This window comes from Pseudozyma hubeiensis (assembly GCF_000403515.1).
Source record: "Pseudozyma hubeiensis SY62 DNA, scaffold: PHS42, whole genome shotgun sequence".
Lineage (NCBI taxonomy): Eukaryota > Fungi > Basidiomycota > Ustilaginomycetes > Ustilaginales > Ustilaginaceae > Pseudozyma > Pseudozyma hubeiensis.
The window spans coordinates 281,921-308,394 of NW_012133824.1; the positions used below are offsets into that span (position 1 = coordinate 281,921).

General features: G+C 55.8%; 13 protein-coding genes and 1 non-coding gene across 14 annotated transcripts in view; 8 read left to right on the forward strand and 6 right to left on the reverse strand.

Moving 5' to 3' along the window:
• Positions 1 to 119: 119 nt before the first annotated feature.
• PHSY_004301 (BUD32 protein kinase) lies at positions 120 to 2,339 on the reverse strand (the record flags this gene model as incomplete). Its single annotated transcript, XM_012334914.1, has 2 exons — positions 120 to 633; positions 745 to 2,339. 2 exons carry the CDS (start codon positions 2,337 to 2,339, stop codon positions 120 to 122), a joined length of 2,109 nt encoding a protein of 702 aa, XP_012190304.1.
• A 537-nt stretch (positions 2,340 to 2,876) lies between these two features.
• Positions 2,877 to 3,497, reverse strand: PHSY_004302 (hypothetical protein; the record flags this gene model as incomplete). Its single annotated transcript, XM_012334915.1, has 1 exon — positions 2,877 to 3,497. One exon carries the CDS (start codon positions 3,495 to 3,497, stop codon positions 2,877 to 2,879), a length of 621 nt encoding a protein of 206 aa, XP_012190305.1.
• Positions 3,498 to 4,099: 602 nt separating this feature from the next.
• Positions 4,100 to 6,480, reverse strand: PHSY_004303 (hypothetical protein; the record flags this gene model as incomplete). Its single annotated transcript, XM_012334916.1, has 3 exons — positions 4,100 to 4,362; positions 4,473 to 5,169; positions 5,269 to 6,480. 3 exons carry the CDS (start codon positions 6,478 to 6,480, stop codon positions 4,100 to 4,102), a joined length of 2,172 nt encoding a protein of 723 aa, XP_012190306.1.
• An 82-nt stretch (positions 6,481 to 6,562) lies between these two features.
• On the forward strand, positions 6,563 to 10,143 carry PHSY_004304 (hypothetical protein; the record flags this gene model as incomplete). Its single annotated transcript, XM_012334917.1, has 6 exons — positions 6,563 to 6,859; positions 7,124 to 7,176; positions 7,291 to 7,350; positions 8,123 to 8,736; positions 8,831 to 8,955; positions 9,055 to 10,143. The coding sequence occupies 6 exons, from the start codon at positions 6,563 to 6,565 to the stop codon at positions 10,141 to 10,143; spliced, it is 2,238 nt and encodes a 745-aa protein (XP_012190307.1).
• A 245-nt stretch (positions 10,144 to 10,388) lies between these two features.
• PHSY_007627 lies at positions 10,389 to 10,501 on the forward strand. The gene has a single exon. It is a non-coding gene; the product is annotated as a tRNA-Trp (tRNA).
• A 351-nt stretch (positions 10,502 to 10,852) lies between these two features.
• PHSY_004305 (hypothetical protein) lies at positions 10,853 to 13,402 on the reverse strand (the record flags this gene model as incomplete). Its single annotated transcript, XM_012334918.1, has 1 exon — positions 10,853 to 13,402. The coding sequence occupies one exon, from the start codon at positions 13,400 to 13,402 to the stop codon at positions 10,853 to 10,855; it is 2,550 nt and encodes an 849-aa protein (XP_012190308.1).
• Positions 13,403 to 13,454: 52 nt separating this feature from the next.
• Positions 13,455 to 13,787, forward strand: PHSY_004306 (translation initiation factor subunit; the record flags this gene model as incomplete). The annotated part of the gene is made up of 1 exon (XM_012334919.1): positions 13,455 to 13,787. The coding sequence occupies one exon, from the start codon at positions 13,455 to 13,457 to the stop codon at positions 13,785 to 13,787; it is 333 nt and encodes a 110-aa protein (XP_012190309.1).
• Positions 13,788 to 15,306: 1,519 nt separating this feature from the next.
• PHSY_004307 (hypothetical protein) lies at positions 15,307 to 16,488 on the forward strand (the record flags this gene model as incomplete). Its single annotated transcript, XM_012334920.1, has 1 exon — positions 15,307 to 16,488. One exon carries the CDS (start codon positions 15,307 to 15,309, stop codon positions 16,486 to 16,488), a length of 1,182 nt encoding a protein of 393 aa, XP_012190310.1.
• Positions 16,489 to 17,228: 740 nt separating this feature from the next.
• Positions 17,229 to 18,110, reverse strand: PHSY_004308 (glycerophosphocholine phosphodiesterase; the record flags this gene model as incomplete). Its single annotated transcript, XM_012334921.1, has 3 exons — positions 17,229 to 17,404; positions 17,766 to 17,859; positions 18,033 to 18,110. 3 exons carry the CDS (start codon positions 18,108 to 18,110, stop codon positions 17,229 to 17,231), a joined length of 348 nt encoding a protein of 115 aa, XP_012190311.1.
• Positions 18,111 to 18,325: 215 nt separating this feature from the next.
• On the forward strand, positions 18,326 to 18,709 carry PHSY_004309 (60S ribosomal protein L31; the record flags this gene model as incomplete). Its single annotated transcript, XM_012334922.1, has 1 exon — positions 18,326 to 18,709. One exon carries the CDS (start codon positions 18,326 to 18,328, stop codon positions 18,707 to 18,709), a length of 384 nt encoding a protein of 127 aa, XP_012190312.1.
• Positions 18,710 to 19,529: 820 nt separating this feature from the next.
• On the forward strand, positions 19,530 to 20,549 carry PHSY_004310 (beta-xylosidase; the record flags this gene model as incomplete). The annotated part of the gene is made up of 2 exons (XM_012334923.1): positions 19,530 to 19,728; positions 20,407 to 20,549. 2 exons carry the CDS (start codon positions 19,530 to 19,532, stop codon positions 20,547 to 20,549), a joined length of 342 nt encoding a protein of 113 aa, XP_012190313.1.
• Positions 20,550 to 20,646: 97 nt separating this feature from the next.
• PHSY_004311 (hypothetical protein) lies at positions 20,647 to 24,426 on the forward strand (the record flags this gene model as incomplete). Its single annotated transcript, XM_012334924.1, has 1 exon — positions 20,647 to 24,426. One exon carries the CDS (start codon positions 20,647 to 20,649, stop codon positions 24,424 to 24,426), a length of 3,780 nt encoding a protein of 1,259 aa, XP_012190314.1.
• A 259-nt stretch (positions 24,427 to 24,685) lies between these two features.
• On the reverse strand, positions 24,686 to 25,024 carry PHSY_004312 (hypothetical protein; the record flags this gene model as incomplete). The annotated part of the gene is made up of 1 exon (XM_012334925.1): positions 24,686 to 25,024. The coding sequence occupies one exon, from the start codon at positions 25,022 to 25,024 to the stop codon at positions 24,686 to 24,688; it is 339 nt and encodes a 112-aa protein (XP_012190315.1).
• A 913-nt stretch (positions 25,025 to 25,937) lies between these two features.
• Positions 25,938 to 26,474, forward strand: part of PHSY_004313 (possible transmembrane sensor/transporter) — a gene marked incomplete at both ends in the record, with an annotated part of 1,687 nt that continues 1,150 nt past the window's right edge. The window contains one exon of the mRNA XM_012334926.1: positions 25,938 to 26,190. Coding sequence (XP_012190316.1) covers positions 25,938 to 26,190 — 253 coding nt within the window. The remainder of the gene's footprint in view (positions 26,191 to 26,474) is intronic.

Consider the following 26,474-nt stretch of genomic DNA (forward strand, 5'->3'; position numbering starts at 1 on the left):
AGACGGTCATCCTCAGAAAGTTTGCCTGCTATTCACGACTGTCCATCTCACGTGTCTGACTGTGTCGAGGTACGAATGACATTGACGATCTCGACGAGGTTGAAGAGAAATACATGCACTCAGTCCGTCTTGCTCTTGCCTCCCCTCCGCCAACCCATCACACGCGAAGGCGAAGCAGCATCCGGCACAACCGCATCCACCGTCTGCAATGCCTTTGTCAACATCACATCCATAACCTTCTCCAACGACCCTGCCAACGGCACCCTCGTCAACACAGACGTCGACTGCAAAGGTACCAGATGCCAGCTCAACCAGGGTCGAGCTTGCCTCGGCGGTGTCCTCGCACAGCTCTCGTGAGGAGTGTGCGAGCCCAGCAGACTCGCTGCTCCAATGTGATCCAGTTCCGTGTCCATCCTCGATGCCAATGCGAGCCAGTCTTGGCCGGTACGATCGGCGGTGTCGGGTGAAGATCTGAGCAAGCGCAGAGCGTGAGTTGGTCGCAACTGCAGCAGTGCACCTGCGATGGAGGGTAACGATCGAAGAGCAGTGGTGACACCGTGACACTCGAACTGAATCGATAGCTCGACATTGACCACTACACGACGGTGCCAGTTTTCTTTCCATAGAGCCGATCTGCACAGGGAGGAAAGGCCGAGGAATGAAGCAGACGAGGCAGAGAACGAATGCTGTGTCAGCAATTGAGGTGGAGACAAAGATGTGACAGGGAGGGGGATTCTCACCTACCCCACCATGGATCTCTTGCGACCTCGCATTCGGACTGTTGCCAAAAGATCGTCATCATCAGTCGAAATTGCGCACGAGAGAGGGTCAGTGAAAAGCTCTGCAATGTCAGATGCCCTGCGAGTGTGAGTCGACTTACCTTCTTCGAGCTTGCGTCGTGTTTCCTCCCACTTGTCGAGCTTACCGCCCTTTCCGCGGTTCTTGCCAGCTGAACGAGCAGTGACCTCTTCCGCGTAGCTGTTGAGGATGGTGCGGTAGAGCGCTTCGGAGGCAGGATGCGTCGAAGCGAATGCCCTCTCAAGCACGTACAGGTCCACAGCCTTATCCTCGGCAAATGCTGAAACAGAGGAGAGGCCAAAGTCGATCAGAACCACCTCGTCACGGTCCAGATCAACGGTCGCTGCTGCGCCGTCTGCGGCGGTGGATGGCGAAGCAGGGCGCAACATCATGTTGGAAGTGGTTAGGTCACCGTGAATGATGTCAGCTTCGTGCATGATAGCCAACTGTTTCCCGATCAACCTCATCAACTTGGCCTGATCATTCTCCGAAAGCACTGTTTCCTCCTCTTCGGCATCTCCGTTGCCGATCAACGTGTCGTCCTCGCCTTCAGCACCACCACCGAGCCACTCGCGTACGCTCTTGCCAGCGATGAGCTCAAGACCCAGTATACCCTCCTTCTCATCAACGCAGCGAACGCTCGGTACAGCTACCCCCGCTTTTGCGCACCGAAGCAGTGCCCTGGCCTCCATGATGGTGCGCGAAGCAGTGATGTTGTTCGAGAGCGTCGGATGTCGATAGGTCTTTGGAAAGCGCCATTTGAGCAGGACGGAAGCAGGAGGCTCCACTTTGGTCGATTCGAGCTCGGACGAGCGTGGCTGAGGCCATGAGAGGATGTTGTTGGTCGCAATGCGGGAGATGTAGACTTTGGCCTCGGCACCTTGCTTGATGAGCTTTGACGTGGACGAATCGGAAAGAAGGGCGACCAGAGGAGGCGCATTGGGAGTTGACCGTGGTGCAGCCGTCGTCTGCTTGGTCGTGCTTGGGCCTGCCACCTTTTTGCTGGTGCTGGTGATTGAAGACTGATCGCGAGACGCACGCCTCGATGTGGATTGACTGCCCGTGTCCGGCGAAGACGACTCAGGGATGTTCGAGGGCACACCTGATTTCGATGTTGTGTCCTGGGTTGGCGCATCGGAGGAGGTGTCGACAGAAATGCTAGTGACAGGCGTTGCTCCTGATTTTATCGTGCTGGTCGCCTGTAGCAACGAGGGAAGCTTTGGACGCGCCCCGTCGGTGCTGGATCGAGATGTACTGGACGAAGTTCGCGCTCTGTGCGATTTAGCCGCAGCCGCAGCATCCTTTGCCTGTGCAGATGCAAGACGCTCTGCCGCTGATTGTGTGTGCTTTCGCGGAGAAGCGCCGGCCGAGGCGATCGACGACGCTGGAGAAGTTGAGAGCATCGCTTCAGTGGTCGCCTCCACCGAGTCGACGATGGAAGTGGGCCGCGAGCGGGTTGTCGGAAAGGCTAGCCGCGGTGTGCGATTCGACGGCGGGCTCGAAGAAGAGCCGTCGCGGACTCGGTCATCGATTCCAGACATGGTCGACGACGTTGACCCCGAAAACGTAAGCAGAGATAACAGACTTGCAAGCAGAACCGACCGCGCCGACTCGAAGGTATCGAAAGAGTTGCCAGCGTCTGCAGAATCGATCGAAGGGCGTAATGCAGAGCGTTGGCCAGATTGCGAAAGGTGAGGGAGTGAAGCAGGGTGCACAGATGAGCTCAGAGCGGCACTTCCGGGGCCAGATTGATCTTCTTTGGCGTACGAATGATGAAATCACGAATCCTCTCTTTTTCAGCTGCGTTTCTTCTTCCCCTTATCGTCAGCTCCACATCGCAGTCGACAGAGTGTGAGCTCATCATTTCTTTGCTCAGGACGACCGTGTCGTCTTCTTCACTCTAACAATCGTTATCTAAATACCTACCACCTTCGCCTCATCGTCATGTTGTGCTCCACAGATTGTTACGTATGTGAAGATGCTACCCCCAGCATTGCTACACAGCTACACGTGTATATAGGAGCTTCCATGAAGCAGAACTTTATCAATTGTTCCAAGAGCCAATGGGTGCCTCTCATTTAAAGCTTGATCCTCGCAGAGTTGTCGACCTTGGTGTGGGTCCCGGTGATAGTCCTCTTGGTGCGTTTCCACTTGCCCATATGAACAGGCCCTTCCCCATCATCCTTCTCACCGTCTGCTCGCTCGACGAGCCAAAAGTCGGCTGTGAGCAATGCGATGTTCTTGCCGACCTGAGCCGAGTACACCTCCATCTCGAGCACCGATCCGATCGGACACGCGTTGAGATAGAGCACGCCGATGTTCTGCGAGACGCCGAGGAACGACCATGGCTCGCCGTAGACGCCCGAAGTGTGATAGAAAACGACCATGCTGGTGATGTTGTCCACCAGCGTAGCGGCACAGCCTCCGTGCATGTTTCCGAGCGAGTTGTCCATCTTATCTGTTACCCGCATGCGCAGAACGAGGCGAGCGTGGATGTCCTTCCGTATCGCTGTCGGCGCCGTGGCGCTGCCGGATGTCTTCATGGTGAGTCGTGCTTTCTCCTGCGAGTCGTCTACCTCGGCCGCTTCTCGGACCAGCTCGCCTTGCTCGTTGAGTCCCTCGCGTTCAGCCCAGACGATCGTGATACCGCCATCCACTGCTGAGCACGAGTAGCCGTCGGTCGCTAGGTTCCGTGTCATGCCGACCGCATCTTGCGTTGCATCCTGAAAATTTTTCACGATTGGGGCTGGCATTTTGTATGTGTCGGAGATGTGGAAGAACGGCTGCGTAGTGCTTCGAGCCTATTATTCTAGTTTCGCAGGCTGATAGCGTTCGTGGCCATTTGATCGTGGACAGTAGGCGATGGTGATCCTCGGACCTTCTTGTTGCCGTAGATGAATGCTCGCGTGAACGACCGTCAGAAGGATTGTCGCGAAAGCTTAGGTGTGCCAACGGGATTGTTTGGTAGGCTGATAGCAACTGACATTGCTTGACGAAGTGTCGGCCTGTCCGGTCACGAAATTGCAAGCGAGCCGGTCACCCGAATCCGGCTCATCTGTTGGACACAGATCAGCGTCCGCAACGCCGACTGATATTTTCACGCGTAAAACCTTATTGCGGGGATCAGACCCTTGGTCACCACCGCCAAACCTGACATCAGGTAAATTCTCAGACACACACATGCACCCTGTACATAACACCGTACACTGTAGCGACCCCCTGGTCGCGAACTCGATTCTGCGAATCTCATGGATCATTCGCTATTGCAACGAGGCCGGCGTCTGGTGTGTATAGCCGTTGGCTAGACAGCTACTGGACGCTCGCTCGCAGCCTCCCCGCTCGCCACGTAGCCGGCCACAGAGATAACAACATCAAGAATCTGGCCAACTTGTTCGAGGTGGGCCTCATCATGCGACTTGTCCGAGCGAGTCCATCTACGCTCTACCTGGTTTAGACGCGAAGTCACGGCAACTGTATCATCACCGTTTCCCAGATGATGGTGCAGCCGTACCATGTAGTAGAGAATCTGCGTTTGCAAGCCGAGACATTCGGCCTGGTCCGCGTCTGAGCAGGGGATGGACAAAGGCAACAGGAGAACGACAGAAAAGGTCAGCGAAGCCATCTTTGCGGAAAATACGACAGCACGTTTCATGGCCTGTGTTGCTACGACTCACCTCGTTCAGCTCGTTGCAGCCAGTGCAATACCCTCGTCAGATCCCTAGGCTCTTTTTCATCCGAGCACGACAGCAACATGCGCGCATACGTCCACTGGGCCCGCGCTCGCAGCTCGATGTCCCCATTCGACAAGCAGTTGGGCAGATCGGGTTCCATGAGCAGCCGCGCCCCATCTGACATATTCAGATGAAGTCCCAATGTTTCGGCGAGCTGCACTCTCGCGCAGAGGATCAATCGAGTGCAGTCCATTTCTTTTGCGATCGAGAGAGCCGCCAGCGTCGGCATGAGCGCCAGCACTGGTTCAGTGCCTTGCGCCCGTCTTGCAGCTTTGCTCAAGAGCGACTCCGCGGCTTGTTCAGCAGTAAGTCGACTGAAAGCCTTGAAACGGAATGAGAACTTCTGTTCCGCCGAGCTCGACTTGCCTGATTCGAGGAAACGCAATGCGAGCTCGACCAACGCGCTTGGCGAGTCGACAGCGTCTTCAACGTCGCAGTCGTCATGGATGGATGCGGTGTCTGGCAGGCTTTCTGCCAAGAGCTCCAAGACCGCTTCGTCCTGTCGACGCGTTGCTCGCAATCGTAAGATTCCGGCAAGTGACCTATGCCATTTGGTGTAGTCGTCAAACGAAATCGCCTTGAAGGTCGCAGGCGAGACCAGCAGGCTCAGCGCCGCATCGTATCGTCCTGCACGTGCAAGCTGTGGGAGACCGAAAACGAAAAATCAGCATTAGACGCGATCACCATCACACCGTGGAAGGCTCATTGTCCGACTACTTTGCGTTACGAAGACACTCACCCTTTTTGCCTTGTGACAGATTCCGGCGATCCGGCTCTCTTCTTGCAGGGCTGATCGTGCTATTTTGTCCCCGTCCTTCCCGATCCGATTCTGATAAATATCGGCGACGGCTGACTGGCCCAACACATCCCAGAGGTGCGCGACCTCGATAACATAACGGAGCGAGTCTCTGCCCACACGGCGTTTGGCATCTTGTACGAGCTGCAAGGAGGCCTCGGCGGCTGCCAGACCATCTTTAGAAGGCTGAGCAGGAGCGGCAGAATCCTCCAAGTCTTGAAGCGTCTCGACCGCCGAGCGACCTCGAGACAGATCGCAGCCTGCTCGCCAAACCGCATCGTTGACAGAAATATTGTGTCGTTCACTGGTCGAGACAGTGGCCGATGCTGGAAATGCGGCGAGGGTGCTGGTTCCGACACCTTGGATTCGTAGCATGAGGCTCTCGCAAGCAGAGATGCACTCGTTGTCGTTGGCGGATCGCGCAAGGCTGACAGCCTCATTCAGGGCGGCTCTAGCGGCGCCGAAGCTCTCGGTCCTGACATGAAAAGCGGCGAGGTGCAGCAGCGTGTGTTGATGAAGCTCGCGATCAGCACCTGGGGCGTAAAAGTCGAAAAATCTTTCCATGTTGTCCTTGGCCATTGCATAGTCTCCGCGTAGCAGGCCCATCTGATAGTCTCGAAATGCGGCAAGTCTCGCATCGGGTAGGTCTAGCGAGGTGAGGTCGACCGCACTGAACCCGTCGGATCTACGTGAGAGCCCCTGTCTCCATGCGCGCGCGCTTGTCGTCAATTGATCTCTCGCCTGCAGATCGAGGCTGTCGAAGATGAGCTTGATGCGACGGAAGTAGAGGCCGAAGAAAGACCGTCGCTCGAAGAAGATGTCGGTGGCATTTAGCATGCCCATAGGCTCGTAGCTCGGCATGATACGATTGAGCTTCTCGTTGAACAGCTTGGTCAACCCATCCGGAACATGAAGCAGATCGAGCATGCTCTCAAGGTACTCGGTCATGATACGAGCGTCGTCCTCGGCTCCTTCCATCGTAGCCCTTAACTCGTCTGCAAACGCCACATATGAGGGTGTAGGCGGGCGTGTCTGGTAGATCTTGTCCATGAGGAACAGGAGTAGCTTCTTGCGGGCAACAAGAGCCTCGTCGTTGAGCTGAACTCGGCAGTGAAAGTTAAAAAGGATGAGAATGGCGATCGTTTCGCCATTCATTTCGTCGGGCGGCGCTGAATCGATGTCCATGATGGTGCTAGCCTGAAAGCAGGCCTGTCAAGAGCCGTCGATCCAGCGACGAATGTCAAGAACAGTGGCCAGCATTCCTTGTACCATGACAGGTCACTGTAAAAAACCAACACTTCCAGAACGCGTTCCAAAATATGACAATCGCGCCGTGCTGCTGTGGTCTCCACTTCTGACCAACGACAAATTCAGAAGGTCGGGAATCGGACTTGACAAAGCTTTCTGTCACTTGTCTGCATGCAAGGCTTTTTTCCACTTAGCTTCCTCCTCTGACATCACGATCGGCTCTTCGCAACTCGAAGTTATATCGGTTCCTCACACAGTCAAAATGGCTTTCTCAGAAGACACCAAGGTGCGTCAATGTCCTCATCGCTGGCAAGACCCGTGGACTCAGACGAAGCACGGGCGAACTTCCTCGGCAAAATTGCCCAGAAAGGCTGAAGACAGGCTGTGAAAGTGATTCTGGCCTGGTCAGTCGGACTGAGTTCAAGTCCTAAGGGCTGCGCTTGCTGGATCAAAGCTAAGCTTCATGCTCGAGATCTTCACACGAGGACCTTTCACTGACACGAAGACTCTTTTGCTAACCAATGCTCTCTTTCGGCAACCCCGATGGCAGGAGCGAATCGTCAAGGCAGTCGACGTCTCCAAGACTTTGTTGCACTATGGCTGGTAAGTGTGGCTTACTGTCTTCTCTGCTGTCACAATCATGCTTGCCGAAAGGCTGACTCTCAGACGGATTGCTCTGGTTCCATCACTCCGACGTGACCTTGTAACCTGGCGCAGGGTTCCTTTCGTCCTGTACATCGGCTTCACCCGAAGCACACCGCAGCCCAGCTTGATCAAGTAAGTACTCTGCGCGGCACAGCCGAACCTTGTTCCGAACAAAGAAGATCGTGACTAATCTCTTTGTCTCGACCCGAACAATTTGTTCCGATCGCTTCGGTCCCCCTTCCCTCTTCGTCCTTTTCAAACAGGCTCATCAGCCCGCTTGCCTGAGAATGCGAAGTCACCGGATGTTCCGATCGAGTTAGCAGCTTCCCTCTGGCGCTGCCTACCTGGTTTGCACTACGCCCTTGTCCGCTGAAGTAAGCACTGATCGCGACAGATCCAGCAATGCACACCGCTCTCTTCCTTTGCTCAGCCGTGTGAGCTAGTGGCTGTCGCTACGAGATGCCAAATGTCTGCGCTGTCCATAAGCATAAATACATGCGCTATGCACCCGTCCACCCTTTCCTCCTTTCTACTCTGTCGAATCCACTCGAGGTCTCTTTACCCGCCAAAATCGGCACTACACGCTTTCGATCCGCTCGTCCGCAGTGAACGTCACGCATTCATATTACAACCAAGGGCAGTGACGCACACTTTCGGCCTTCAGTTGAGATCTTGCTTTACTTGTCATGGCTAAAACTAGCTTAGGCATCAGCAGCCATGCCAAAAAGAGCAAGCCGGTGCCTCAGATGCACCAGGGCCAAGGTCGAGCCCAGCCCTTTCCCAGCAAAGAGAAGAGTTCGCGTACTTTCGTCATATCAGAACCCGAACCTGGGGGCGTTCAAGGGACGCCTATGTTTTTGCCGCATCAACAGGGACGCAATCGCGCTTTTCCTGCTGTCGGAAGCGTCCAGACGAGTGTCGGTCAAGATGGTCATGGGACCACGCAGAGATCTTTCCGTCATCCACCTGTCTGGGACATAGACCCCGAGAGCAGCACAGGTATCTCAAGCTCCGACCGTCGCATGTCGTCGATCGGCCCTGATCCGAATCACATCGCAAATGCCGCTTTTCGCGGAGACTATACTGACCTTTCCGAACGCCAAGGCAGCCAGAGGTCGATCGGCGAATATCCATTTGCTGACGATCAACCATCTCGCAACACCAGCAAGCGGTCGAGCACCGCCTACGAGTCTGCTGCGGAGTTTGCCAATCCAGTCAGCATATCGTCGGGTTCCAGAGATATTCGATCGGCTCCCAACCCTCTTCGCCGACCAATGTCGGCAAATTCGCAGAATGTGCACAATCACGACCCTCTCGACACGCACGTGCGCAATCAGCTGCACCAAACACAAGAATTCAGGAAAGATGCTCAACAGTTTCACAAGGAGCTGATAGCGAGACTGGAGAAAGCTGAGCAGTCTGAGGAGGGCATAAAGAACACGGTGGAGCTGCTGTTCACGGGTCAAATTGGTGTTCTCAAACGGGTTGACGAGATGCAGCAGGAACAGCATCTTTCCTGTGAGTGGCCTCGAGGATGGACAGCCATCAAGCCCGTTCGCCTTTCTGACAGCCGGACTCTCCTCTGCGTCGACATGATGTATCCCCGACACAGTGGGGCGACTCCTCGAAGTGATCGATGGTCTTGAAAGAATGCTCAAGTCGGCCGTAAGTGGAATCGACAAACTGGCGTCGAGCGACGAAACTCAAAGAAGCCAGGATGCGGTGCGATACAACGAGGTGAGTTGAGGTGCTCGCAATGCAGGCACTGACCGAGAGGAACGCTTGTCGACGTTTTCTGACACGTGGCTTCTTCATTGTAAACCGACGGGTTCGCAGTTGCTTGCTGCCGTCGACACGTGTCGAACGTCGATTGAAGGAAGGCTTGAGGGCATCCAAGAGAGCGTCGATACATTCGCAATTCGGCAGCAAGAGAGCCAGCTGGCTACTGAGAGGATCTGGATGGAAATTGAAGAGCGTGGAATGGCGTATCAACAGGCAAAAGCGAGCCGAGAAGAGATACTGACCGCCCTCATTGGGTCGGATCTGACTGTATTCGGGGCGCGAGATGGCAACGAGGCGAATATAGGATCCTACCGTCGACAAGGTCACCGAAAAGCCGCCACACGAGCTTCGTTGAACATGGTTGCACCAGCCAACAGGCTCTCTCACGCACACGGCTTTGATCCTGCTGAGGACGGTCCACGCAGGGATCCATCTCCAGAATGCTTACCCGAGCCACCCTCGACCGAAGGCGGCTCGGTGTACGCTCGAGACTTTGAAAATTGGAACTGGCAAGGTGATGTCGAGCAAGCTTCCGACGAGGAAGACGCATCGCGTATTCGGCCAAAGGCCGGGCGACGTACGTTTCCGATCGGGCCGATCGACGACGAAGACCTTCCAGTGCCACCAAGACGCTCCCCAGACACAAGATCATTGGCCAAGGAAGTTGGTCGCCCAACCGGCAGATCGGCGGCTCCAAAGAAGTACGGACGTCAGGCGCAAAAGCGCGCCGCCCTTACGACGCATGTCGAAGCTCAAGGTAAAGAAGCCATACCATCCGCGTCACGTCTCGATATTCGTAGTCAGGGCACCGGTCCCTCTGCTGTTTCTGGCAAACAGAGGCTGAACATGTCTGAAATGGCCGGCGACACGGTCGATGGACTCCGAGCCACTGACCGAGCTTTGTCTCCGCAGGGTGATCCAGTCAACTCGCGAGCTCGCAAGGGGCGAGTGGCAGCGAAAGCTTCAAGACGGAGGCGCCGGGACGACTCTGATTCAGACGAAGAATACGGGCCCGTTCGAGTGGCAAAGAAGCGAGCTACGAAGACAAAGCCCGTGAAGACGCCGCAGGTCGAACACCGATATCCCACCCGTGGTCGCGGAATCGCGGCTCCCCTTCCATCTGACTTTCCCTTCAAAAAGTGATGCACCCGAGCCCTTCGTTGCTGAGCGTGTTTGTTGTGAACAGTCTCGGCCTTGCCGCTATCAATAAAGTTACTCCTGTACCCCGTCGCTTGTTATCATTCACTTTGTGACTTTTCCTCAGCTTGCAAAACACCGTCGCCTTTGTGAACGGACTTGACGAAGCCTGTGACGGAGGGCAACGAGAATAAATTCTCCCAGCGCTTCAGGTGGATATAAGCTGTATATCTAGGAAACTTGTTTACACTGGTCGAATGCCCGAGTGGTTATGGGGCTGGCTTCAAGAACGCAAAAGTTGATTTCTTGGCCACGTTATGGCAACACCTCCAGTATATCCTGGGTTCGAATCCCAGTTCGACCAAATACTTCTTTTTTCTCCCATCCTCCTCCTCTTGTGCGCCGAAAGGAAAGTGTACCGGACTTGACGCTTGGCTTTGCATGTGCTCACGGCGTGACTGTTGAAGTAAGTGAGCGGACGATGGATGTAGCACAATATGACGCCGAGATCAAATGACCCGAGCGCGCGTGTCGATTTGAAAACCTCGGTTGGCACAGCGTCTTTGCACTTTGGGCATCGAACAGAAAGATCATCGACAACAAATTGTTCGTTGGGCAAGATATATACACGTGGACAGGCAAAGAAGGTGTTCTATCGGGTCGAGTCGGTGCTGCAGGCGTCGTTGCGACATGCGTTTCTTTCTGGCCCCGTCTATTAACCGCGAGTGGGCAGATTGAAGTTGAGAAGCGGCTGACTGTTTCGACCTGCACCTTGGCTCAGACGTCGACGGTCAGTTTCGCTCAGGCGCTTCCTAGCCTCCGGGGGTTGCGCGGGAAAGGGGCTCGGAGTTGGAGTTGCTCTCTCCAGTGCCGATGTCGGCTGGGGGGACGTAGGGCGCGTGCTGGTGGGCGTACCAGGGTTGGACGCTCTGGAAGCTCGCGGATCCAGCTGTTCCACGCCAGAGATCGACTGGCGCCACTGAGCAGCTCGATTCGCTCCGCCGCCTTCTCGACCCTCCTCGCCGACTGCTTCTAGCAACGTGGCGCTGAGATTGCGCGATCGTCGGCGTTCGTCTCGTACACTAGGACTGCTGGCTCTGGCGAGATCGAAGCTGCCCTGCACTGGCGATGCTACCCTGCCATTCGACGCTGACCCAGACATGGTGGGCCGAGCGGCGGCAGCGGTAGCAGCAGCAGCAGCCTTCTGTGCCTCCCTCTCCTGCATACGCCTCCTCTCTATCTTCTGCTTGCGCTCCCATTCGTCCTTGGCTCTACGCAGGGCTTCCGCTTCCTGGACCGTCTGGGTAGCGGGCGCCTGCATCGCAGTCAGTTTGGCGCGGTGTCGCGCTTCGAGTTCTTCGATCGACATGGCACGCATCCGCGATTGTGCATCGGCACTCCTCGTCCTTTGATGCGCCGCAGCAGCATTTTCAGCACCTGGGTTCGTCCAAGGCACTGCGGCCTGGTCGCTGCGACGACTTGCCAATGATCGACGAGCTTGCATCACCGCATTGCTCTGTCCCCCCGTGATCGTCTTGACGGCACCAAAGTCAGGCGACGGAAGAGAAGTCTGCTGCGGCACTTGAGTTACGCGCGGCTCCGCGTGCGCCTCTGGATACGGCTGTGCGTAGACTGCGGGAGAATAGGATCGCAATTGGTCTTGGTGTGAACTGCTCTTGGTCATCGGAGCCGCACCTGCCAACGACGAAGCAGTGGGCGCCATCGGATTGGAAAATGTACGTTCGTGCGAGCCGAACGCGGGTGACTGATTCGACCTGACAGTATCAGTGCCCAGGGCTGATGCCGTCGTCAAGCTCAGACTCTGGGTGCGCCTGTCAGCGTTGTTGAACTGACCAGTCTCGGACACAAGAGCAGAGCTGGAGAGGCTGGGTGGGTTGCTCGGCTCTTTCTGAACTGGTGCAATGTCCATGAAGCTCGCGGAGTTGTCCATCAAGGCTGCTGTGGAGGCAGAGCGCTGACGGAAAGATCCAACGCCCGTGATCGTCTCAGAGGGAGCGGACCGGGTCGGGTCGACGGATGGCTGCTGTTGTGAAGCAAACAGGCTCGTAGATCTCGGCATATCGCCCATCTTTACGCTGTGAACGGGGCTCATCGGAATGGCCTCAGATGCGGCGGTAGCAGGGTGACTGGGTCCGAGATCCAATGCAGAGGTGAGCGATGGTAGATCGAGACGCAGCGGACCTTCAGCCTCGACCGGTTCCGGTCCCTTTTGAATGTACTCGAGGAAGTTCGCGCTGTGACGGCTAGCGGTTTGGGCAGGGAACGGATAGGCATTGTTGTCGAGAACGCTTGATGCAGCTGGAGAGTGTGCGATCTTTTCGGTGGGAGACAGCGGCATGAGTAGCTGCGTGCCATCGGTGTTGGCACGGAAAAGAGTCATGAAAGAGCTCGTGCGGCTTCGATTGTCCTTCAAGTCGGCTGAAGGTGCGGACTGAACGCCATTTTCCTCATCTTTGCCGGCGATGTTGCGGCTCGCGGTCTTGTTGTAGCCGTGTCGCGCTTCCCACTCTGCGAGGTCACGCTTGGCAGTGCGCGCGACCGCACGGGCGGCGCGTTCGGCTTTTGATCGCATGTTGCGACGCTCGTCCGAGCGCTTGAGCGCCGCGAGCTGTGTCCGAATGTCGGACCAGAGACGCATCTGGAAAGCGAAGCCCATGAGGATGAGCGCGCCGAGGACACCGAGCTCGATCTGCATGCCTTGCACGAGCGGGAAGCGGCCGTTCTGGAAGGTGGGCGGATACTTGTTCTGGAAGAGCGAATCGAAACCAAGATTTCGGACGTAGAACTCCTTCAGACCTTGGGTCGAATAGCAATCGATGCCGAGCGTAAGAGCGGTAGCACCAATGATGGCGGTGGCTAGAGCCAGCACGAGTGAATGAGCGCGTCCGTTGCAGCTGACTGTAAAGAAGATGGCGTACAGTCCAAAGTACAAGATGAAGCGGAGGCCCACGGGGCGAATGAGACCGCCCGGTCGCAGAGCTTGCAGGAACAGACCAAAGAAGAAGCCACCGAGTCCACAGGCAAGAAGGCCCGCTCCACGCCAAAAGACAATAGAAATGGCGCCTCCTACTGCACCGGCGATGACAGCAGCGACGAGGAACAGGCCGCGGATGGCCTTGGACGGCGGATTGACAGCAGACTCGACGCCGACCTTGAGAATGATGGAGACGCAGATCAAGGCAAGGGCAAAGAAGCCGGACAGAAAGTAGCTGGACCATCTGTTGCGGTGACCGTAGAACGTCATCGGCAGACCGGTGATGATCAAAATGGCACCCAAGACGCCAAAGGCCGGATCGATGATGGTGCGTAGCGGGAGTGTTGTGGTGGCATTGTTGGCCGACGATTCCGATGCGGGTGCGGTCGAGTTTGTCGTTGCCGTGGCTGCGGGAGCGGATGAGGTTGTGGACGTTACGGGGATCGCGGTTATCACAGGAACGTACCAGACGCTACCGCTCAATGACGCCGAAGCGGTCAGACTTGAAGGAAGCGACTGTCCTCTCGAGAGGGTCGTGGTGATGGTCGATACCACCGTTGTCGAAGTGACAACTGGAGACGCCGAGGTTGACGTTTGTGTAGCCGATGAAGGGCTACCGGAGGCAGAGATCTGTGCCGATTGCTGCTGCGCATAGGCAAAGCTGAACAGCAGAGCCAGCAAGCCGAGGCTTGAAGCCGTGCTGAGGCGATATTTGATCTGCATCGTGAAGGTATATCGTTGATTTACTGGCTGATAGCTGAGTACCGACAGCCTTGATCGTGTCGGTGTAGTCAGAACTTCATGATCCTCCGATCGTCTCAATGGATGATGCGGTCTTGTAGAGAGAAAGACTCTGGGCACGTATCGCTTGAGAGGCGAGAAGAGGAGAGAAAGGCTAGACGCAGTGTGCAGCACAGAAGCTGGTCAGAGCAGGAGTGTGCCTCTTATGATGTCTTACAAGAAGATCTTGGATCCGTGCTCGCTTGTGCTGTAGCCGAGGATGAGGGTCGTTTCTCGATTGGGCGCGGGAAGATCCATTTTTTGGCGCGCCAGAATTCTCTCGAATCTCATTCGACCCGAACGCGATTTGCCTCTCCGCAATAACCGCTCTGTTGAAAGTCCAACCAGACAATATGCCTCATGAAGCTCCAGGGGGCCGAAGGCGAGCGTTTGAGACGAGCTGGGCTCATCATGAGCATTCAAGACTGGTCGAAGTGCAGCTCAGAAGGCGCAGCTGGCCCAAGACCTCATAACTGGTTCACATCACCACGAACGCCTCGTCCAACGCGACTCCGACGCCATCTGTGTGGGCTGCATACACAGCCAGCGCTTCGGTTGTAAGTCATCACAAATTACAGCTGCAGACCCGTGCGCGATCGCTGATACGCCGCAGCCAGGCTCCAGCGGCCGTTTGCGCATCCTGGCACGAAATGGTGGGGAGCCAATCTTTGTTCGATGTCAGGGTCCACCAGGTTGTCGGATTTTCCGTCCGTGCGGCTGCACATCCGAAGTTGCCAGGGTCTCGAATCTTGAATTGTCGTTTGACAGCCGATGCCGATAAAAATGGCACAGTGTGACGCAAGGTTAGGGCTTCATGTGCAACAGTCGTCGATCCAGGTTCCACTTAGAGTGTTTTGGCTCGCAACTCGACCGTGCCACAGAAGCCCCTGTAGTGTTTTTCGTGGTTGCATTTCTATAGTCACCCTTTCTTAAGAATGTGTTTGCAGTCTGGACAAATTATCAGCACCAATCCGGTCTGAAAGCCAGTCAGAACTGCGATTCGCGAGCAGAATCTGCTTGCGTCAAACACAAGCCATGCGAATATCACGGTGTCTCAGTCCTGATGGCGGGAAGGACCTGCCTTTGAACACAGAGAAAATTGAGCCGGAAGATGGAGGAACGAGTTCCATAAGAACAAAAGTGTTACATCGCGAATTTTGTGTAAATCCGCTCGCGAAATTCAATTTGGAGCAGTAATCCCTTTGTTGGACATTGACAAGAAGATTTTCAATCAGAAGACGCGCACTGAGCCGGCACACGTCACTGCTGCCTTGCTGTCGTTCCGGCGTTGATCACTTCGAGTTTTCGACCACCTCGACCCATACTCTCGTCTGTCGTCTTGATCCACCTTATAAACACACATCATGTCAACAGCAGCACGAACCGCACCACAAATGGCCGCTGCCGCCGCTCCAGCGCCTGCCACCAACGCCGCTTCCGCCATCTCCAAACCGTCCAGCGCTGATGCTCAGTCCGAGCTTGACCGTGCCGCTCTCGAAGCTCTCGAGCTCGATTCGGACGTGATCACCTCTGTCCGTCTCGACGGCTTGGCTCTTACTAAAATCGTCAAGCACTGCCGCGATGCACACCCTGCCTCCGCTTCGGGTGCCCTTCTCGGCATGGATCTCGGCGGAACTCTAGAGGTTTCCAACGTCTTTGCGCTTCCCAACCCTGGCCGAAGCAACAGCGAGCGCGATGAAGAGGAGGACCGAAGCAGTAGGAATGCCACCAGATACACCTCGGACATGGTCCGATTGCTGCGAGACGTCAATGCAGATGCCAACCCAGTCGGTCTCTACCAGGGCTGCTTCCTGGGCGCCTTCCTCAACTCGTCTGTCGTCGACGGCCTTGCCGCCATCTCTGGACTCGTGGAGCGCGACGGTGCCAGCGGACGTGGCAAGGGCGTTCTCATCGTTCACGACCTTGCCCAGTCTGCCCAGGGCAACACTTCGGTCAAGGCGTACCGACTTTCGCCTTCGTTTGTCGAGGCCCAGAAGAAGGGCAAGTTCCACACGCAGAGCCTCATCGACCACAAGCTCACCTTTGCCAACATCCTCATCGAAATTCCCGTCTCTCTCCGTAACACTGCCCTGCTCGACGCTTTCTTGAGCAGTATCTCCACACCTAGCGCATCCGGCCCCTCGATCGTGCAGCCCAGCACATCGGATCTGTTGCGCAACCCACCCACCGCCGCTCTCACACCCTCCTACACTTCCCTCAACCTCGCATTGGAGCCCGTCCTCGCGTCGTCGCTCGAGTCGACGCTCGAGATCATGGACGAGCATGCCGCCGAGGCTGGCAACGTCGGTTTCCAGGCCCGACAGCTCGCACGTGAGAAGGCCAAAGCTGAAGCTTACCTTGCCCGCAAGAAGGCCGAGAACGCAGCACGCGAGGCGCAAGGCCTGGCACCGCTTCCCATCGAGGACGTCAACCGTCTGTTCAAGATCCCTGCCGAGCCATCGCGTCTCGAGGCCACCTTGCTCCTGGGTCAGATGGACAGCTCGGCGAAACGTCTTGCCGAGACTGCCGCTCTTGGCGTCATTCAGCTCAACGCCGCTAAGACCGGTGCCGTTTAGATGACACGCATCAGCAGCATGTCTTTGCACGATGATAGACACGCAACGTTTGAGACTGTCCGTCTTTCACGACACACAAAATGAGTACGACCTGCTCTGCCTTACGATCTTACGATACCACCTCATCGCCGTAGGACAAGAGCCGCATGCACGACGCATGCTCCTCTCTCTCCGCTCCACTTCGGCTCCTCGGACACGATGCCTGGATCGCCGTCACGGTCACCAGGACTCAGCAACAGCTTGCTGCGTCCACATTCCTCTCTTGTAGTTTACTTCCTCCCATCCAGTCTGTTTGCATATCGAAAACGCACCGACCATGATTACCTGCGCGAAAACCACTGACTGCGCTCTGCTTGCACGTTTCTGAGGCACACACGGCGCTTTCAAACGGTCCGACATGCCACCAGTAGGAGATGACTTGGCCTTTTGCCCCACCTTTGAGCCCTGAGGTCATACGAGACAATCATGAAGATCAAGAAGAAACAAAAAACTGACGTTGTTAGACCCTATCATCGAGCCCGAACGCGTTTAGTCACAACATCTTGTCGTACGTAAAACATAAATTATAGTATCACACGTGACCATCTTCATAGTGGCTCTCGCATATTCGAAACAGACCGATTTTGAATACAGATTGTATTGAGACTATCATCAAACGATGTAAGTCAGCTGAATGGCTTCGCGGAAGATTTCGAAGGCTCTACAGCTGGTCGCCGGTCCCGTCGAAACAGGACCGCTGGTCACGGCACAAAGTGGGCTTCTGGCTTGTCGGCGCCCTGTGGGCCATCCGGACTGCGTGCTTGCGCCTGAGGTTTCTGGAAAGTCTCGTCGGGGCTTGACTGCTGGTTGGCTCGCAAGCTGATTCGTAGCAATTCGAGGTTGAGACTTGCCGACGCTGCTTCTACCTTTCCATATCCTTTGAGATACCATCACCCTCAAGATCGATATCAACAGTAAGTGTTGCCTATACGCATACAACCAGCAGCCTTCATCACACATCAGCACAGTAAGGAAAGCAGCCGCCTCATCGCATATGTCGGAAAGCAGGACGGAAGCCGGAAAGAAGCATTGCACTGCAGAGGACGGTGAAGGAGATATAGACTCGGTCGGATTCTACAACATAGACCACCCGACACATCACAGCAGCAATCCTTGTACCATGTTTTGACCTCGTCACCATGGCGCACAAGCGGCGAAGGCGAAGGCGAATCCCGCATTTCAACCAGAATTTCAGAAGCAAGGGCTCTTGATGCTGCCACTTCCAGGCCCATCCTTACCACGACGCACACGATGAATGATCGATCGACCCGGCATACCGACATACGTACGACTGCGATAAGGCTCTCCGCCCCTGCATTTTCGTACTCTCGTCTGAAACAAAATGCCTACTGTGAATGCAAGCTGGTCTATTACGGCCATTTTGCCTTGGCGCTTAGACATTTCGATAGATGATCTCGCCTCGCAACACACCGACGCCCGGTGTTCCGTCGCAGATCGCCCGACAGTTGCCTCGCACATCGACACAGCGCAGCCAAGCACAATACCTTTTTTTCGCGGATATCTACTCGACGTCCACAACCAACAGTTCTATATCTGCGCTCGTCGACAAAGGGCAGAGGCATGATGCAGTTGGAAAAGTCGGAGGAAATACATTGCCCCCCGACGATGTGCTTGACAATTTGACTCCAGATTAGAAGCAGCGTTCGGGTACTGGCGGATCGTTGGCCTGCGGAAGGGCTGCTGGATATGCCTCTCTCTTGACCGGTTCTCACACGGAATTCGTTCTGACCAAAACCCTCCCTCTTCTTCTCAAACCACCTTCTATCGCTCACTACAGATGGCGGACCACAAGGACAAGTCTCAGAAGGGCAAGAAGACCCGCTCTGCTCTTAACGATGTTGTGACCCGCGAGTACACCGTCAACCTTCACAAGCGCTGCCACGACATCGCCTTCAAGAAGCGTGCTCCCCGCGCCATCAAGGAGGTCGTCGCCTTCGCGCAGAAGGCCATGGGCACCAAGGACGTCCGCCTCGACCCTAAGCTCAACCAGGAGGTGTGGAAGTACGGTGTCAAGAACTTCCCCCGCCGATTGCGTGTGCGCCTCGAGCGCAAGCGTAACGACGACGAGGGTGCCAAGGAGAAGCTCTACACTTATGCCGTCCCCGTTCTCGGTCTCGGCACCGCCAAGGGCCTTCACACCACCGTCATTGACCAGGAGTAAACCCACACTCTACTCGTCAATGTCTTCTGGTTTCGCAATCGCATCTTTCATTCTCACTTGCACCTTCTAAGGTGGTTTCCGGCATCACCGATGGCTCGACACAGACAAAGTCACGGTAGCTACGCATTCTTTTCTCTTACATCACCACGTATCGGGGCAACGTTGCGAGCTTGCGTTGTTCTACCCGATGATTCTCTACCACATTCTCGATACTCGAAAGCGGTGACTCGAGTCAGCGTCACCGCTTTTATCTGTACCTCTACAAAACTGCAAAGCTCTCAAACCAAAACAAGTCTGTATACGCCAGCAACTTTGTCCCCAATTGCCTGTGAACGGATTCTCCCTGCCGTATGTGGAACACTGATATGTGTCTGACCGTCGCCATAACGCTCGGGGCTTGCCAAAGGTCGGCTTGACAAGGTCGAGCTGATCAGGGGGAACAATATCAGTGACTTCCTTTCTGGAGCGACAGCTCCGCAACATCGTAGATAAGTAGAAGGCAATGACTTTGAAGCCGCACAAAGCGCCTCTGTCTGTCTGTCTGTCTGTCTGTCTGTCTGTCTGTCTGTCTGGTCCGATCCTGGTGCGAAATGCGACCGATGACATTCGTTGGCTTCCTGACATTCGAGTCGATAATCGACCTTCGCTTCGAAAGAATTACACTGAGGAGTGGGGAGGCAACGGTTCTCGCCGAGCCCGATATTTGCTGAGCATCGGAGCCTCGGTGGCAAGTGCAAGTGAACTCGAAGCTCGTCTCTCTCTCCACACCGCTTCATGTGACTCGGATCATGGCTACGATTGACAAATCGGTGCTCGACCTATGCTCTCCACATGTCCGCCATGCTGTCTCGGCCTCGACATCGCGTTGCGTGAGCTTCCTAGCAAAAGCAGCGACAACCGTTGCAAACTCATCGGGAGAACGCCGACGATCTTCGGTCATTTCCGACGGGTACTATCGGCTACAGCGGGCGACGCTTCAGACATACCTTCTTGCTCTCGGGCCCCTCTGTATGTTTGCGGTAAGTTGTCCGGATCATTGGCGCTGTCACATCTCCTTACGCCTCACTCGTTGTTCACTCGGGACGGCTTGGTGTGAGATGAGAGGGCGCTCCGTGCGATTGTCCACCTGTCAGCAGACCCTGCGTGCGTGTGACATCCCCGCCGAATGTGATCTCCTGACAGCGCGAGAGAGAGCACATTCGACGGCGATCCCGACCACTTCACACGTTCTTCACAAATAAAACAATAAATAAACGAAAATTATTCAGTCAGAAAAACCGACTTTCCGCGGGGCCTGACGAAGTGGAGGCAGAACAGCGGCATCAGCTGCAATCTCAGTCATGACTTCTAGGCACATCGACTCTCGCGTAAAGGGACGGTATCCCCGTCTGTAGGCGACGATCAGAGCGCACGGGCTCGTCTCGTCTAGAACACATGTGCGGCTGCGGCGAGAGACGCAGAGCACTTTGGAAATGCAGCCTTGGTGACTGAGCTGGGCAAGAGAAGAGAGCAGAGTGTGGCAGTCGAACCGGTTCGTTTAGTGGGCCTTGGACTCTGCAGGGCCAAGTCAAAGGGTCTGAATGCAATACATCTGCTGCAGCCGATTGTCATCCGTGCACAATCGAGCCCATGAACCACAGCCTCTGACACCTTTCAGACCATATAAGCTCTTTCTTCTTACGACTTCATCTCTACAGCTATCGAGAAGCGCAACCGGATCTCGACTACTCTTCGCAATTGTAGAACCTCAAGGCTAGGCTTCGCACACCGAGTCGTCCCATCCTCAACGGCATTGTCAAAGTGTCCCGCGCTTCACTCAACCGACTTCGACGACATCTAATCCTTGCATTGTATCCATTGTGTGCCTTTAAGTAGTGCAGACACCAGACAACCCTCGTCAAAGTCGTCCTTCGCCCTCCCATCTTGCCACGGACAAAATGGCACCGTCTGCTGTGGCAACCGCCCCCATCGGTGGCACCGAAGCATCGAAGCTCACGACCAAGACGCAAGCAGCCAGCATGCCCGCAGCAAATCCAGGCGATCCCCCAGTGATGGACCTCTATTCAGGCAGCGCCAGCAGCCTCAGCAGCACCTCGACTGACGACCAGCTGCGACGCGACATTGTCTCAGGACTGCAGTCCACCCAGCTAGTCATTCCGGGCAAAGAAAACAATCCCGAGGATCGACGTTTCGCTTATCGCAAGATTCTGCCGACCACCATCTTGTACGATGAACAAGGCCTCATCCTCTACGACAAGCTGACCGCAGCACCCGAATACTACCTCTACAACGCCGAGCTTCAGATTCTCAAGGATCACGGTCCTGAGATCGCGCTGAGGATCTTTGGCCATCCCACGACGGCTGCAGAGGAGCAATCCAACGGTGCAGCCGCACTTCCAAACGACAAGCCCCGAAAGCATCAAGAGGCACCAAAGCAGAACTCCTTGCCACCACAGCGAGGCGAGGCCGCTTCCACAAAAGAGAGGTGGGGTGACAACGGCGTCGGCAGACATAATGGAGGTGTCAATGCCGAAGAGGGTCTCGACGGTGACCGAGCCGTAGGAGCAGGATCTCTTGTCGAACTAGGTGCTGGCTCTCTCAAAAAGACCATCCACCTCCTCCGCGCGCTCAGGCTCCTTCCGGCGCTCTCCTCCGGCGGGCCAAGCGTCAATTACTATGCTCTGGATCTCGACAAAGCTGAGCTGGAGCGCACCTTGCGCGATCTGCGAGCCCAGGAAGCCACATCTTCTGACCAGACTTCCTGGACCATTCACGGAGGCAAGGTCGGTATTAACGGCCTGTGGGCTACCTACGATGCTGGTCTCGCATACATCGGCAACGAGGGGCTTCGAGCTGCCTCGACAGCAGCCGGGGCTCAGAAAGAAGGTCAAAGGTGTCTTCTCTGGCTGGGATCGAGCATCGGCAACTTTGATCGAAAAGCGGCTGCTGAGTTCCTGGCCAAGACAGCACGCGAGAGCATGCGCGCAGGTGACACCATGCTCATCTCGATCGATCGCCGCAACAAGCCAGCCGACGTCGCACTAGCCTACAACGACCCCGCCGGTCTGACGCGCGACTTTATTATGAATGGTCTCGACCATGCCGACCGGGTACTCGGTGGCAACGCGATCGACAGCAGCAAGTTCGAGTACTTTGACCGCTACAACGCAAGGGAGGGCCGCCACGAGTCCTACTACCGCGCCAAGGTTGCGCACACCATCGCCATCGCAGGCTCGGGCGAATGCATCCCGATCGAAGAGGGCGAGCTCATTCACATGGAATCCAGCTACAAGTTTGGCGAGCGAGAAACGCTCAACCTGTTCGACTACGCCGGTCTTCGAGTTGTCCACCGTTGGAGCGACAAGACCGACAGATACGGCGTCTGGCTCGTAGAGAAGCCCTGCTTCCATTTTTCCAATTCGTCGACCCTGCCAGCGTTGACGGAAGCCAAAACCCAGAGTGACACTCCTTTCAAGGTCGACAACGGCTGGGGTGGCACAGACCTCGACGAAGCGGCTCAGAAGGCTCCGCTGCTCGGCCTTCCCAGCCTCGACGACTGGAAGACGGTGTGGGACGCCTGGAATTGTGTCACTTTGACCATGATTCCTCAGGAAATGCTTCATGAAAAGCCCATCGACCTGCGTCACATTTGCTTGTTCTACCTCGGTCACATCCCTGCGTTCACCGACATCCACATCTCCATGTACCTCAAGCAGCCGCACACCAACGATCGCTTCTCTGCCATCTTTGAACGAGGCATCGACCCGCACATGGACGACATCACTCAGTGCAATCCACACAGCGAAGTGCCCACCAAGCCCGAAGACTGGCCCACTCTGGAAGAGATCCTCGCATATCAAGGGGCTGTTCAGGATCGGATCCGACGCATCTATGAGGATGTAGCTCGAGGTGACCTCGTCATGAATCGTAGACTCGCGAGGATGCTCTGGATGACGCTCGAGCACGTCAACCTGCATCTAGAGACTTTGCTCTACATGCTGATGCAGTCTCCCAATACCAAGCCTCCAGCTGGTTTCATGGCGCCCGACTGGCGATCTCTCTCGCAGCGATGGCAAGCCGAGCACGACAAGATCAGTGGTAGCCTGGCGTTGGAGCAACGCTTCCACTTTGAAGCTTCATCTGTCGAGCTTGGTCACGACGACGATGACAGTCAGGATTTTGACATCGTCGCCACTCGTCCTACAAGTGACGTCGGCGATCTCAACCTGCAGCTCGGCCAACCAGAATTTGGCTGGGACAACGAGCACCCTCGACGAAGGGTGAAGACAAAGGCATTCTCGATCTCGGCACTGCCCATCTCGAACGCTCAGTATCGAGAGTTCCTCAGGGCTACCAACAGCACGGATGCACCTGCTTCATGGATCAAGAACGACGCAGACGGCAGCTATAACGTGCGTACGTTCTATGGTCCCGTGGATATGACGACCGCCCAGCACTGGCCAGTTCAAGCTTCGGGTAAGCAGCTCGAAGCCTATGCCTGCTGGAAAGGCGGTCGCCTCCCGTCCCACGCGGAACTTCGCAAGCTTATGGATGCTCCACCCGAGGCGCTGGTGCTTGATCTCACGGTGCCTCCCTTCGACCGAGACTCCGCCAACGCAGAACCTCAGACCAGCGACATCGACCCTCCCGGCAAGCAGGCTCCGCCCATTCGTGGCTCGGCTGTCCGCTACGTGCCTCGTCAAGAGCAGTCGGAGGAAGACATCAAGTGGATGCGTGAGGCGCTCGCCATGGCGCAGGAGGCGCTGGATGCCAACGAGGTTCCAGTCGGTGGCGTCTTTGTGCGCAAGGGCGAGGTGATCGCTCGCGGACGCAACCGCACCAACGAGCTGCTCAATGCGACTCGACACGCAGAGCTGGAAGCGATCGACCACATTCTGTCGATCATGCCGCCTTCTGCGCCCGACTTTGCTGTCGCTCCTCACGCGGGACCCGATGGAGACAACCCTTTCAAAGACACGACGCTCTATGTGACCATCGAGCCGTGCATCATGTGCGGAGCAGCGCTGAGGCAGATCGGAATCGGACGTGTCGTGTTTGGCGCGGGCAACGAGCGGTTCGGAGGCAACGGAAGTGTGCTGGGATTGCACGACGACGACGCGATTGTGAGCTCACCCGGATACGAATCGGTAGGAGGCTATCTGAGGGACGAGGCGATCATGATGCTGCGCCGTTTCTACGTTACGGAGAACACCAACGCTCCCAAGCCGCAGAACAAGTCGCGCCGCGTGCTCAAGACCGAGATCCATCCACCGGGCGTCTCGATGCACGGCCCTGGCACTGCCGCCACCACGACAGCAGCTTCCGAGGGCGAGCCGGTGGTGCAGAACTCGAGACGCCGAGGCTCGCAGAACCCGACTCAGGGGCAGGCTGCGCCGTCTGCCAACGTCGGATTCCGAAACTGGCACCCGGTCCCCGCGGCGCTGCCGCGCTACGACTCGGACGGCACGTTGCTGCCCGGCCACAACGGCGGTGTGTGGGAGTGGACGAGCACGCCGTTCATGGCCTACGAGGGCTTCCGATCTTCGGCGCTGTACCCAGGCTACAGTTCGGACTTTTTCGATGGCAAGCACAGCGTGGTGGTCGGCGGAAGCTTTGCTACAGCTCCGATGGTTGCTGGTCGACGCACTGTGGTCAACTACTATCAGACGGGCTATCCTTACATCTTTGGAGGAGGGAGGGTGGCGTGGGACGAGTGAGTGCGATTCTAGCAGGGACACTGTTTGCTGGTACTTGTTCTTTGTGAATGCTATTGTTGTTGCGGCTGTTGCTCGTTGTGTGCGGAGGAGTGTGATCGATCGATCAGACGAAATGGTGCCGATTTAGTCAGCGCTTCGCGAGGCTCGCAGAGGCTGGATAGTAGCGTTGCGGCCTGAGCAAAATGGGAGCGGAAACAGTCTGGACGGATATTTCGGCTTAAAGCCGAAGAGCTGAGGGTCCGCGCAAGTTCATCTGAGACTAGTGTCTGCGGGTGTAGCCGAAGGGAAGCCTAAACAGAGTATTTAGTACGGCGATCCGGGGAAACCTCATGCATGGGGTTGTTTGGCAGCTGCACACGCTGTGGGTAAGCTCGTCGCTGCGGCGAGAGTTGGGAGGAGTGGGTGTGTAGAGGGCCCGGACAAATCCGTCTGATGGCGCCCCCTTGTTCAGTGCCCGCAGTTTGACGTAGAGGAGAGGGCGGCTGATAGCGTCATTATTCGGCTTGGCAGAGGGGTACAAGCGAGATTGTGTGGAGTACTTTCTGAGTGAGAAAAGACTTGGCGTAGTGCCGTTGAGAAACGACTTGGCGTTTTGCATTGCCGAACAAGCTAGGCAGGATGTATCGAGCAAGAAGCCACACCGAAACCAGCTGATTGGATGGGAAATCTGCGCGTTTCTGGAGCCCCGCGCTGTAACCTTCGCTGCATCACGATACTAACCGAGGGCATTGGGATCTATCATGTCGAAATGGATGGCGTTTCGGTGACTCGCGGACGCATGCTTACCCCGCGGCAATGAAAAGCAGAGGAGAAAGGCGGAGATCGCGGATTCCTGCTTGGCGACTGGCAATTTTTTTTCTGTATTTTTGTCGTAAAAGAGATCCACTCTTCGATCCTCGGCATGACGCGCTTTGGTCTCGAAAAGCGAGCTTTCGATGACACAGTAGATCAAATGTTCCGTGCCGTGGGTTGCGGAGACCGAAAAACAATATAATCGGCGCGGCGCGATTGAAAACCCGGCACCGAGTCGCCGTCGAGGCTTCAGTGCCGTCTTATCATCCCTGATTCCAGACGACGGGACTGAGAACACGTCTTGGCAACTCAGCAAGATGTGGATGGAGAGCTGAAGCGGAATAGCAGGATACAGTTAAAAAGGTGTGAGAGAAAAGGAGAGACGGGAGAAAAACACGAAAGCAAGAAGGGTCAGAGCATCAACCGGTGATTCAGTTCTACCTCGGCGCGGAGCTGTGCCCTCGACGAAATCGGCGTATTCTACGCGGAAACGTTCGCTCGCTGCTGCTCCGAGTGTGTTGCAGAAGCTGACGCTTTGTACAAGGCAAAAGTCCAGATCTGCAAGGAGATCAACATAGAGGTTTTGTTGGGTGTTGCGTGCCTCGAGCGTCCCTTCTTGGATGGTATGCATGCGAGATCAAAGAGTAAACATTTCGTGCCACCCGCAGGCACGCATGCATGTTGTGAATACTAGCGTGATTTTTTTTTTCGCGCGGAGAATGCGGCGACATGTTCGCCAGCATGAACGCGAGAGTGTCCATGTTGATTGGTCCCATAAGGATCTGGTCATGAGTCAATCGAGTGCGACGGCAGTTGCTGTTCGAATGGCAGACCGGAAAGGATCGCCTGTTCTCATGCTCAAAGGGCTCGGTGTGTGCAGTGTTCGGACTTGGAGTCGTGTACGGCGCAGTCTGTTCTGTATAGTCAAGACGGATGGAAGGTTCCACGCTTCAAGAGGAAAAGCCATGTTTGGTGAGCTGGAAGAGAGTCGCCGGCCAAGTGTTCATTTTAGCATCGATCGATTCAAAGAAAAACGCGGGGGTGATCAAGGGCAAAAGTGGCTGCGTGCCAAAAAAGACAGGCAGATCCTCCAAGCACGAACGCATGACAGCCGAGGTCAGGCTGGCTCGCCAAAAAAACAGAAGAAGGTGGAGAATGGAGAGAGAAAAGAAAAAGTGGAGTTGACATGTCCGGCCAAGCAAGCCACTGGAAAGGCGCGCTGAACCTTTGCCCTTTTTTTTTTTTTTTTTTTTTTT